Source organism: Silurus meridionalis, chromosome 4 (assembly GCF_014805685.1).
Source record: "Silurus meridionalis isolate SWU-2019-XX chromosome 4, ASM1480568v1, whole genome shotgun sequence".
In the NCBI taxonomy this organism is placed as follows: Eukaryota; Metazoa; Chordata; class Actinopteri; order Siluriformes; family Siluridae; genus Silurus; species Silurus meridionalis.
Window position 1 is genome coordinate 19,026,682 of NC_060887.1, and position 12,028 is coordinate 19,038,709.

The 12,028-nt window shown below is 38.7% G+C and overlaps 1 protein-coding gene across 1 annotated transcript in view; it reads right to left on the reverse strand.

Moving 5' to 3' along the window:
- Window positions 1-845: 845 nt before the first annotated feature.
- The window catches only part of pear1 (platelet endothelial aggregation receptor 1), a 34,055-nt gene continuing 22,872 nt past the window's right edge, over window positions 846-12,028 (reverse strand). The window contains 20 exon segments of the mRNA XM_046846715.1: window positions 846-1,545; window positions 2,293-2,493; window positions 2,592-2,654; window positions 3,212-3,338; window positions 3,468-3,525; window positions 3,527-3,575; window positions 3,695-3,907; window positions 4,133-4,258; window positions 5,264-5,392; window positions 5,546-5,677; window positions 6,226-6,372; window positions 6,455-6,557; window positions 7,108-7,271; window positions 7,404-7,524; window positions 7,717-7,891; window positions 8,310-8,522; window positions 8,761-8,897; window positions 8,992-9,100; window positions 9,226-9,347; window positions 9,653-9,777. Coding sequence (XP_046702671.1) covers window positions 1,403-1,545; window positions 2,293-2,493; window positions 2,592-2,654; window positions 3,212-3,338; window positions 3,468-3,525; window positions 3,527-3,575; window positions 3,695-3,907; window positions 4,133-4,258; window positions 5,264-5,392; window positions 5,546-5,677; window positions 6,226-6,372; window positions 6,455-6,557; window positions 7,108-7,271; window positions 7,404-7,524; window positions 7,717-7,891; window positions 8,310-8,522; window positions 8,761-8,897; window positions 8,992-9,100; window positions 9,226-9,347; window positions 9,653-9,777 — 2,657 coding nt within the window. The 3' untranslated portion in view covers window positions 846-1,402.

Sequence of the window (12,028 nt, forward strand, 5' to 3'; positions counted from 1 at the left end):
GGACCAGCATAAAAACGGGTATTTTCTAAATATAATAATAAACGTGAATCCACTGTGTTGTTTTTTGTTCATTTTGCTCGCTTGGGGGTTTGAATTTAGCGGTAATGTATTCTGTGTTACAGGCGGGAGCCTCTTTAAGAAGGTAGCGGATGGAGGTAAGACATGTGACCGAGGCATCATGACATGCATCAAGAGTGAGTCATAGACAGATGTGGTGGAGAGAATCCACTCATTTTCCAAAATAAAACATTTCAGAATCAGATAATAAATAAAACGGAAATCATGTAAGTTATATATTCTTTCTGTGCGGCCCGGTACCAATTGACCTACGGACGGGGGATGGGGACCACTGTTTTAGAGCACCAAGCTATTCTATGTGGCTTAAAGTGTGTGGACACCTGACCATCACATCTACAGCATATTAATTTAACACCACATTTTGAACTCTTCTTCTGAGAAGGCTTTTTAAAGACCAACACAAAGTCATCCATTAGACTTTCATTGAAGTTTAAATCCAGTGGCTATTTGTTTTACCCCACTGCTTGCCATTGTTCACTGTGATCTTGGGCTTGTGTATAGCTGCTTGGCCATGTGAATCCATTTCATTCAACTTTTAACATATAGTTCTTTGGATGATGTAGCTTCCAGAAGCAGTTGGGAACTCTTCATTGAGTGATGCAACAGATGATAGTTGATTTTCAACACACTATGCATTTCAGCACTTGTGAGGTCTCCTGCTTTGTGGCTGAAGCCTGCATCCGTCCACAAACTACATTGGTGAAATAATACCTAGATTTCTGTAACAAAGCTTACAAACGGTTAAAAATATTACACACAGACTGAAATGCATAAAAATTTCCAGTTTATTTACAATATTTACAATTCTTGAAGGATTACATTCAACTGACATTAAAAGATGAGATAATGCACAACCTTCCGAAGACACGTTTTATAAAGCTGTGATGAAAATGTAATATCTACCTCATGATGGGTCTATTTTATTTGAGTATTTCCAAATACCATGAAACCATAAATCAGTATTAAAATGAGAAGCGAGAAGTAAAGAGAGAGCTGTCATACGTTGAAAAATTAATTCAATGTCCACCAGATGGCAGTGTTATGCTGCTGCAAGAAGTTATAATCCAGTTTCCTTTACCCAAATACTGGTCTCAGTACACATTGTGCTTTGGGTGCATGTTTCATGTTCTTCTGACATCTCTTCATTTTGCAGATGCTATATGGCTGGGTAAGTGACACCCTTATTTTTCCGCTGTCTTGCAGGGACAGATGTTGTTCCCCTTTAATTTGTATGGAAAATACAGTGGTAAAACAGGCAGTGGTTGTGCTTTAGGAACATGCCATCCACTAAGATTTCACCCATGCGAGGGTGTTGAGGCTGTGATTAGTTGGCCTGCCTACGTGGCGATGGTGAGGGAGGCCTGCGTACTGGTGGCAGGTCGTAATGTCCTGGTATGTGACTGTTGACTGGCAAGTCGTAATGGTTCTGAGGATCGTGTTCCAGAACGTTTCCAAGAGGACATTGTTCTGGAAAAAATGGGACATGGAACATTTCAGAGTCCAAACCAAATAAGAACATTTGCTTGCTTCGGCCTAATAAAACATTCTAGCTAAAATGCCAAAATTACCTCTAAGAATAACTCTTGAGGGAAAAATGGTGATTTGTCTTTGGTACAGCAACATAATGAGCAGAATTAATATAAACATGTGCTATGTAAAGTGACATTTGAGGTCTATTTTTTAGTGTTGTGTTCATAGGTTTGCTAAATCAGTGTTTTTGCTGGAGTAAACTTTAGTCAGCGAACTCAGCAAAAAAATTACACTAGTTATTTTGGCAGATGTTTTAGACTCTTTAACACACCCTACTGCTGTTGTTGCCTTTTCCCTGCTTTGTACTTTATTTTCAGTTTCTCAACGCTGTTTATTGTCAGAGAAAAAAACATTTCTCAACTCAGAAGTAAAACACACTCCCATAAATGCAATGCAGTGCAGTAGAAAGAATTAATGCACACTTTCAGGCCTAAGTGGTTTTGAGAGATAGGCTGATGAAGTGACAGATAGTTTCCTTTTAAATCCAGTAGTGAACCTTCCAGATATAATATCGCTTCCAAGTCCAGTGTTACTGATAAGAAGCTATTATTCACATCTTTGGATGAGAGTCTTGTATGAGCTTTTGGGTTCACACACAATGCAATGCTCTGACATTAACTACTCTTGGCTTCCTTCCTTCAGGATGAAGTGTGCTAAAGATAAATAAGGTTCAGTAAGAGGTACCTCTGCAGGAGAAACTGGTGGAAGGGAGAACTGGACGTCGGAGCTCTGTGTAGGATCTCTCAGGAGGCACAGCAGGTTTCATTTCCATGTAGCTGCACTCAGGAGGGCATGGAGGAAGACCAGGCAGGTCTTTAATGGTGGCATATGGATTTTCACTGTTTAGAGAACTACTGCTCACAGCAATGCAGGAGTCCTTCAATTCTAAATGCAGATTAGGAAAATGTTAGCAACAAAAAGAAATATACTGGAACCTATGCAAACCACATGAACAATTAAGTGGTACTGTCAACAGCACTTACGTTTGTTGTAGTATTTCCCAAGACTGGCACTGTAGCTATAACTACGGTCAATTCCAAATGCTCCTGCAAAGCACAATTACGATTTGAAATAAGTTCAGAACACACATTAGGTGGTAACTAAAGGGTTTTTTAATGATGAATCCACTGAGGTTTGTGTTATAACAGCCAAAACCTAGCCAACTAATCTGGTGGTAGTTAAAACAGGATTTTTCTTTTTGACACCTCAGCTATAAAATGGAATAGATATTTCACCAAAACGATGCAGAAATATTTTTAAATATTAGACCTACAATAAGTAATTTCCCTGCAAAGACCATGCTGTGTAAGAAGCCATTCTAGCATGGTAAAAACAGTCTGCTTAAAGATGTCTAAACCATTATTATTTAATTTAAATTGCTGCTTCTGAGTCAGAATGGAATATTTAAATGCAGTCCCTATTTTTCTTTTTTTTCTTTTTTTTTACCTTTTAGGGAAATCAGATTTAACCTATATGCTATAACCTTTACTTCCGATTGGGAAACTTTCCTCAAAGCAATTTTATGAAGCCAAATTCTATTATTCATAATTCTATTATGAAGCCAAAAATAAATAGACAATAAATACATAGTAAGCAGACATGCCTTGGTCTTTAGGGGGTTCCTGGTGTTTCCAGTCAGCAGGTAAAGTAGCATTAGATTCCATTCCAAATAAGCCTCTTCTTTCCCGTTCCATATTCTTCAGACTATAGAACAGCTGCTTATTGGTGTTCTGATTCAACACAATAGCAGAATAAAAGGGAACTCTTTAAGTAAATTTTGAAGCTATATCTGTATTCACACTGACTATTTGTATTTACTTAAGGAAGCATGTCTTCTAATTAACTGCATAGCAGACTACCTTGACAATCCGGTCCTGGTTATTAGGGATTTGGGGTAAAGGAAGTCTGTTCTGGGACAGTGTGGTAGCTGGGGTTTGAATAGTAGTGATGGTAGCTGTGCGAAACATCTAATGCAAAGAAAGTGGAATTAGAATATTCTTTGTTTAGTTTTTTTTTTTTAAGTAATTTAGGTATAATATACTCAGGCTGTTTTAAATAAAAAATGATTAGTGGAGGTGACTCCTACCAGGCACAGCGTACTCGGAGGTGACATTGCGGGTAGAGGAAAAAGACACAGTGGGAGTGTTGCTCTGTTTGTCCTTTTGTCTACGTCGGTAGTAAAGAAGCAGTAATGCCAGCAAGAGCACCACCAATATAAGAAGGACCACAATGCCCACGATCGCCCCCCAAGAATCTTTCTCCACTGGAGACACAGGGACCATTACGCTCACCACACGCTCTGTGGAAAACCAGAAACTCAAACATTAATAACAATACACTATGACAACAGTACAATACAGCTTACTAATTTCTTCTTCAACATTATGATATTAAGGTATTTCTTTATTATGTGCTCCTGAAAGTTCATGCAAACAAACTTGTGTATTTGAAGTGATCGATTAATACATCACATATGGTTATTTGCTGAATGTCTGTATTTAGATTTTAGAAAATTAATGAATACCTTGAGCACAGTCCACTCCGGATCCAGGTTCACACACACATGCACCAGTGTGAGGATCACATGAATGGTTAGGGGAGCATAAACACATCTGATTACAGTTAGTCCCAAAGGTTCCTGCTTTACACACTGTAACAAAGGTATTGCATATTACAGACAGCAACAGGAGCCAATGAATAAGTAAAGAATATCCAAAAATAATGGACAAAACCAACAGTTTAATAAAGCCAGCATCATTATAAAATTTGCAAACTTAGGCGATTGTACTGGCCCAAGAATGTTTTGCAATCATCTAATTACAATTTTGTTGCATGAAGAATGTTTGATTATATATGCCTAATCATACGCTATATTGCCAAAGTTTGCGGACACCTGGTCATAAGTATGGTATGTGCTTTTTGAGCATCACATTCTGCATTTAGTTTAAATTGCTCTTATAATTCCCTTGATAACTTTCACTAGATTTTAAAGTGTGCTTGTGAAGATTTGTGCAGCATTCCAAATCATCCCAAAAGTGTTCCATAGAGTTGAGGTCAGAGCGCTGTAGCAGGAGATTTCCACTCCAACTCATGCAAAGCATATCTTTGTGGAGTTTGCTTTTTTTTGCAAAGGGGCACTGTCATGCTGGAACAGGTTTGGGTCTCCTAGTGAAGAGCTAAGTTTCATTCTACTGGATTTAAAGACACCCTACACAAATGTGTGTCTACAGCTTTGCGATAGGGAAAGAACCACATCTGTCTGGAAAAGTCAGGTGTCCCAAAACCTTTGTCCATACAGTGTATTTGTATTTGTATTGTTCTAGATAAATATTATCTGAGTCTTCATATAAGCTTATTCATATTCATACAATATTAGCTCTATTGAAACATTGAACAAAGTTATATTTTGCTACATAAAACATTTCTTTGACAAATCTCAAAAGGTCCCATTTCAGAAATAAAAAAAAAAATCAAAGTATATATTATTCAGTGGCATTACAATAACTAAGCAAATATCTAAGCCAAAACTATTCCAAATAGTCAAAAAAGCCAAACAATTCTGATCATAACATTTATAAACGGTTTTATGATCATATTTAGTTTTTTGTGATATTAGCATTAGGCAGTATATTAGCATACGGGTATTCTGACTTACACACAGAGCAGTCGGATCCAGTCCAGCCTGGGAGACAGTGACATGATCCATCCTGATGATGACATGTGGCATTGTTGGCACACCTACACACACCACTGCACTGCTTACCAAAGTGACCAACTGGACACACTAAAAATCACAGATATTTTTTATTTAGTTTGACAAAAAAGTCAATAAAAAAGATAATTGGATGGATGCATCTCTCAAAATACATAACAGAGTTATTTGTATATACAGTATGTGCAAGTATCAGTCTATATTAATGTAATTTACAAATGCCACCTTGTTCACACAGGGGCCCTGTATAGCCTGGTAGACACACACACTGGCCTGTGATGTGATGGCATGAGGTGGAGTGGACACAGGTAGGACAAGTTTGGCTGCACTTCTCTCCATAGACACCCTGACTACAAACTGAGAGGAAGAACAAGAAGATCTGTACCAACTAACCAATAAAAAGCTGCTTAATGTTTACTATATTACATATATTACGTTATGTATTATATAACATTTATCGTCACTTTTATTGCCTTACTATCACTTACATGCTCTAATTGTATGTATTAGATTCCTTTTTCTGATTCTGTAGATATACTGTAGCATAGCATAAGTGGTTGCAGTGACTTTAAATATTTGTTATCTGACTTATGCTCAAGAAGAAAAAGAAGCTTTTTGATGTATCGTTTTACATTCCACCCAAATATATAATTTGCTTCACTAAAAAAGACTTTTACTTACTCCTAGTAAACATTCCAGGATAAATACATCACTATACATGAAATGCAGTCTGGAATGCCTGCCTTTGTTAAAACATACCTACAGCCTATTAACAGATAGAGCACTCCATAATCTTGAGGATTTGTCTGTAATTTTAATACAATGATGTGTATGTTTTGACCCTCAAAAAAGTCAGCTAGTTAAAACATACTTACATCTGAGTAACTAAGAGGATCTGCACTCACCATGTTGACACTGAGATCCCCGGTAGCCCGGTTTACACATACAGATGCCATTGTGTGGCAGACAGGAGGCGCTGTTGCTGCATAAGCAGCTCTGATTACACTGATGTCCCCATTGTCCTTGTGGACATTTCTCTGTGCAACGTGGACCTAAATGCACAGTTAAAATTAAATGACACTGGGTCTAGTATGCTATTATGTTACATTATATGATTCTCAATTGTGTAGTTACCTGTCCAACCTGGCAGACATTGGCACTGTCCTGAAACACTATGGCAACCTTCATCATGGAGGCAGTCACATTTATGCTGGCAGCCTGGGCCAAAAGTTCCCACCTGTTTATCAAAGACAAGCAAAAATGGAAAATATTTCTCTTGGTCAGAAGCAATGGTGCAAAGCAGTCAGCTGTGAGTAGAAAAAATAAACACAGACACACTTTGTTTGGTCGATTGTTTTTATGTTGTTTTATGTTTATACCCCACTTTTGTTTCATGCTCACATGGTTGCGAAACCAACCACCACATCACAGGGTAGCTGATTATACTCAAAGGAAAGTGCTATCTGCCATACATGAGATCACTACTGTAAATATGATTGACAGGTTAGAGAATAATGCTATCCATTTCACCCAGAACCTCCTTAAAATCTCTTGATCTCCCTGCCATGTATGAATTAGCTTGTTTTAATGGACTGCCAGACATGATGTAGTGACATATTGACAAGGCAATGGCTTGCAATGCTATAAAAGAAAAAAAAAGGTATGAGTCTGAGCATTTAAGGCGGTGTGGGTAGCTGAAGAACTTTTCTGTTGTTTTCCCTACTCGCAAAGTTCTGATGGTACTAAATACAAAGATTTTTAAAGTATGGATTTGGAAGCAGACTCACAGGGCAGGGCTGATCACATAGGTCTCCTCTCCATCCAGCTGTGCATGTGCAGGAGCCATCACCTGGGTGGCACTGGGCCTTGTTAGCACACTGGCATGTGGCATTGCAGCCTGGACCCCATGTCCCCTCAGTACATGGAATGGAACAGTCTGGACCTCTCCACCCTGTTAAAAAAAAAGGAACATCCACATTACCATGTTAACTTATGACCAAATGGGCTTCAGTGAGATTGAATCGAAGTCAACCATACAGATCTAAGAACAAAAAAAGTTTTTTATTTCAGAAAATCTGCTTACCCTCTTTACAGAAGCAGGTTCCATCGATAGCAGAGCAGAAAATAGCATTTTTGCAGGTACACTCAAAAGAGCAATCTTTCCCATAGAAGCCAATCTCACATTGCCTGTCACAGTGACGTTCCTACACACATTTTAGAGAACAGTAAATAACATTACGTTATACGAAACGGTAAGTTGAACCGCTTACAGCCTAAAAAGTATGTTGCTTACAAAGCTACTGGTTCCATTTGATCATTCTTTCATACAGCAACAAGGCCTTTATAGCAGAGAGGTGTTAAATGATAGATCACTGATTAATGCTAAATCTACTCACTGTGTATCCTGGAGCACAGTGACACAAACCGGTGACAGAATCACACACACCACCGTTCACACACAGGCAGGGCTCCAAGCAACCACTTCCATAATAACCATGAGCACAGGTCTCGTTACAGAAGAGCCCCGCCCACCCAGGCTGGCATGTGCACTCTCCCTTCAATGGATGACAACTGAAATATAGTATGCATGTGTAAACATGCACATGTATGAACATTTATTTTGTTGTAAATCTCATAAATAAACACGTTAAAAAATTACATTTTTATTATTAGCAAAATGTTCCCTCCTTGAGATCAAGGACCTCCATGGATAGTTTTTAAACAACTTTTAACCACAGAAAAAAAACATTTACAATCTTCTTTTATAATCCACTAAACCAGGTTAATACATTTTATATATAAATACAGTGGTAAACTGGCCTTCATGTTTAAAAAAGATGCATAAACATAATGAAACAAGTTAGAAAAAGGGCAACTGTTATCCAACAAAATGATTCCACACTTGTGCATTGTATTTGGAGGCTTGTCGGCTTAAATATATTTATTAAAAACATAGCTAAAGGGCCCATAACACTGCATTAATTCTCACCTGAGAGTATGTTGGCGGTCACAGAGGCAGCTCTGTTCACAGTGAATGCCGAAGGCTCCATCACTGCACATCCTCTGAGAGCACTGTGGACCCCTGAAACCCGGCTCACACAAGCAGCCCCCATCAATGTGATAGCAGCGTGCACCATTAGTGCAGTCACACACACCCTTGCAGTCCTGCCCATAGTTCCCCACTGCACACTCTTCATTACATCTGTGGAGTGAGGACATGTGAATGGACAATGTATACATACACATACCCACATATTTAAATCTACTATTCATGTTCTCCAAGAGACTAATCAAAGTGTTAGCGTGGCCTGTGATTTAAACATCCAGCATTACTAAGGCGTTTCAAAGAAACTACTAAATTAAATTTCAAAGGGGTTGCTTGTTGTGACATGCTGAGAATATTTTGTAGTATAATGCAGAGAACATGACAACAAACCCACCTTTCACCAGTGAAGCCAGGAGTACACTGACAGTGACCTGTCACTGGGTCACAGTGACCGCCATTATGGCACAAACACTCCTTAGAACAATTAATGCCAAATTTTCCTTTATGACATCTTTCTGTACATACTGACCCCTGAAAACAATGGAAAGAAAAAGAGAGCTTACATATCTCGATCTATCAAGGCAAGAGTCTATTCAGACTTTCAGAAAGAACTGAAATTTCTCACTGTCCAACCAGGAGGGCACAGACACACTCCTTTCCCCTGGCAGATGCCTCCGTTCTGGCACGAGCAGCGAACTGCACATCGGCCTGTCCTCACACACGGAGTATCACATCTGTAGAGTACAGGGATTTTACTCACACGGTACAGAAACCTAATAAACAATATTATATCCCAAAGAGCACACACACATATAGTACATACACTGTACAATAAACAATACAGTGAAAAATGACTTACAGTGTCCCAGTAAATCCTTCTCTACACACACATTCTCCAGTTTCTTTATTGCATGAGCCGCCTGTTCCACACTGGCAATGCTGTGCACAGCCATCTCCGAAGTATTCCTTTGGGCAAGGGTCCTGTCATCCAACATGTTCAACAAAGGACATATTATGATAATGTATTTATTTTTAGGATTTGCTCTGTAGGCATGCTGAGACAATTTACATGTATTATTTTAAAAGCAATACTGGAATCTAGAATGGGCAAAAATATATTTAACAAAAGATGAGTTGTAAAATAAGCACTATGCCAATAATAAGAACTAAGAGTGACATAGTAGTAGTAATAATAATAGTAATATAATAATAATAGTAATAATAATAAATAATAATAATTATAATAACTCTTCTACAATAATTGTAAGTGTCTCTATATACCCTACCTGGCAGTGTTGTCCAGTGTAGCCTGGAGGGCAGAGACAGGATCCAGTCAGGACATCACACTGGCCTTTATTCTGACACTGGCATTGTTTGCTGCAGTCTGGGCCCCAGTGCAGCACATCACATGCTACAAAACATTGGAAGAAATTACTTAAACGCAACATCCCAAATTTCCTGAATTTTCTTTATTACCTCGTGGTTATACATTCAGTAATTTATTCTATTGCAGGAATATAAAGAAGGCATGATGAGACTGCTGGAGACATGAACCATGCTCCTTGCAAAGTATGCATTGGAATCATCAGTCCTGTCAAAGAAGCACCTACTGGTGCAACAGGGAATTAACGCCACACTGAAGATGGCCCCATGACTTTCTTCATGCTACATTTTAAAGCTATCATGTTACGCTTTTGAGTCAGGACGGCCAAGATTATTACATAGAGACAACAAGATGAATGAGGTTTAGACGAGAAATTTTACAGTGGAACACAGATGTTTAGATGGGAGATAAACCGAAGTTCACACAGGGCTAAGATTTCAATCACGCAGACTTCAGATATCAAAGGTCATGAGAGGAGAATCCATCACACGTACACACACACACACACACACACACACACACACACACACACACACACACACACATATATATATATATATATATATATATATATATATATATATATATACAGTGCCCTCCACAATTATTGGCACCCCTGTTTAAGATGTGGTCGTGGACTTCAAAAAATTCTCCTTTTTTTTTAAAACAACATAGAACCCAAATGCAAAAAAAGAGAAAAATCCAACCTTTTATTTAAGTACATAACTTTGGTGGTAAAAATCACACATTTAGAAAAAAAAAACTTGAAATCATGTGTGCCACAATTATTGGCACCCCTGATGTTAATACTTTGTACAACCTCCTTTTGCCAACAAGACAGCACTTAATCTCCTCCTATAACATTTCACAAGAGATTGGAGAACACAGAGAGAGGATTTTGACCATTCTTCTTTGCACAATCTTTCTAGATCATCCAGTGTCCTGGGTCCTCTTATGCACTCTTCTCTTTAGCTCGCCCCACAGGTTTTGATTGGGTTGAGGTCTGGGGACTGAGATGGCCATGGGAGGACCTTGAGTTTGTGACTGCTGAACCACTTTTGTGTAGATTTTGCCACATGTTTTGGATCATTATCCTGCTGAAAGACCCAATGACGACCCATCTTCAGCTTTCTGGCAGAGGCCATCAGGTTTTTATTTAAAATATCCTGGTACTTCAAAGCGTTCATAATGCCATGCACCCTAACAAGGTTCCCAGGGCCTTTGGAAGAGAAACAGGCCCACAGCATCACAGATCCTCCACCATACTTCACGGTGGGCATGAGGTGCTTTTCGGCATACTCATCTTTTGTTTTACGCCAGACCCACTTAGAGTGTTTGTTGCCAAAAAGCTCAATCTTAGTCTCATCTGACCAAAGCACACGATCCCAGTTGAAGTCCCAGTACCGCTTAGCAAACTCAGGCGTTTATGTTTGTGAGTGTTAGTGAGAAAAGGCTTTTTCCTTGCATGCCTCCCAAACAGCTTGTTGGCATGTAGAGAGCGTCTGATGGTTGTTTTGGAGACTCTGTGACCCCAAGATGCCACTCTTTGATGCAATTCTGTGACGGTGAGCTTGGGAAATTTTTTTACTTCTCTTACCATCCTCCTCACTGTGCGTTGTGGCAAGATAAACTTGGGACCTCTTCCAGCCTTGTTTGTCACTGTTCCAGTTGTTTTAAACTTCTTAATGATTCCTCTGACTGTAGATACCGGCAAGTTAAGGCGAGTGGCTATTTTCTTGTAGCCATTGCCTGACTTATGAAGGTCGACACACATCTGCCTTACTTGAATGGTGTGTTCTCTTGTCTTTGCCATGTTGACAAATGGGTAAGAGAATTAGGCCTCTGTGTCACGTCATATTTATACCCCAGGGAAACAGGAAATCATGAATTACTAATTAAAAGTCCCTAGATACCCTGACCAACCTTAGCAACTACAGAAAAATATATAAAAAAAAAAACAATTACATTTTTCAGAGGAATTGTTAGGGGTGCCAATAATTGTGGGACACATGATTTCAAGTTTTTTTTTTTTTCTAAATGTATGATTTTTTTACCACCAAAGTTATGTACTTAAATGAAAGGTTGGATTTTTCTCTTTTTTTGCATTTGGGTTCTATGTTGTTTTAAAAAAAAGGAGAATTTTTAGAAGTCCACGACCACATCTTAAACAAGGGTGCCAATAATTGTGGAAGGCACTGTATATAAATACACGCAAACATACAAACACAAACACTATCCCACTTATTATAATTTATCACAAAACTAGAATAACACAAAC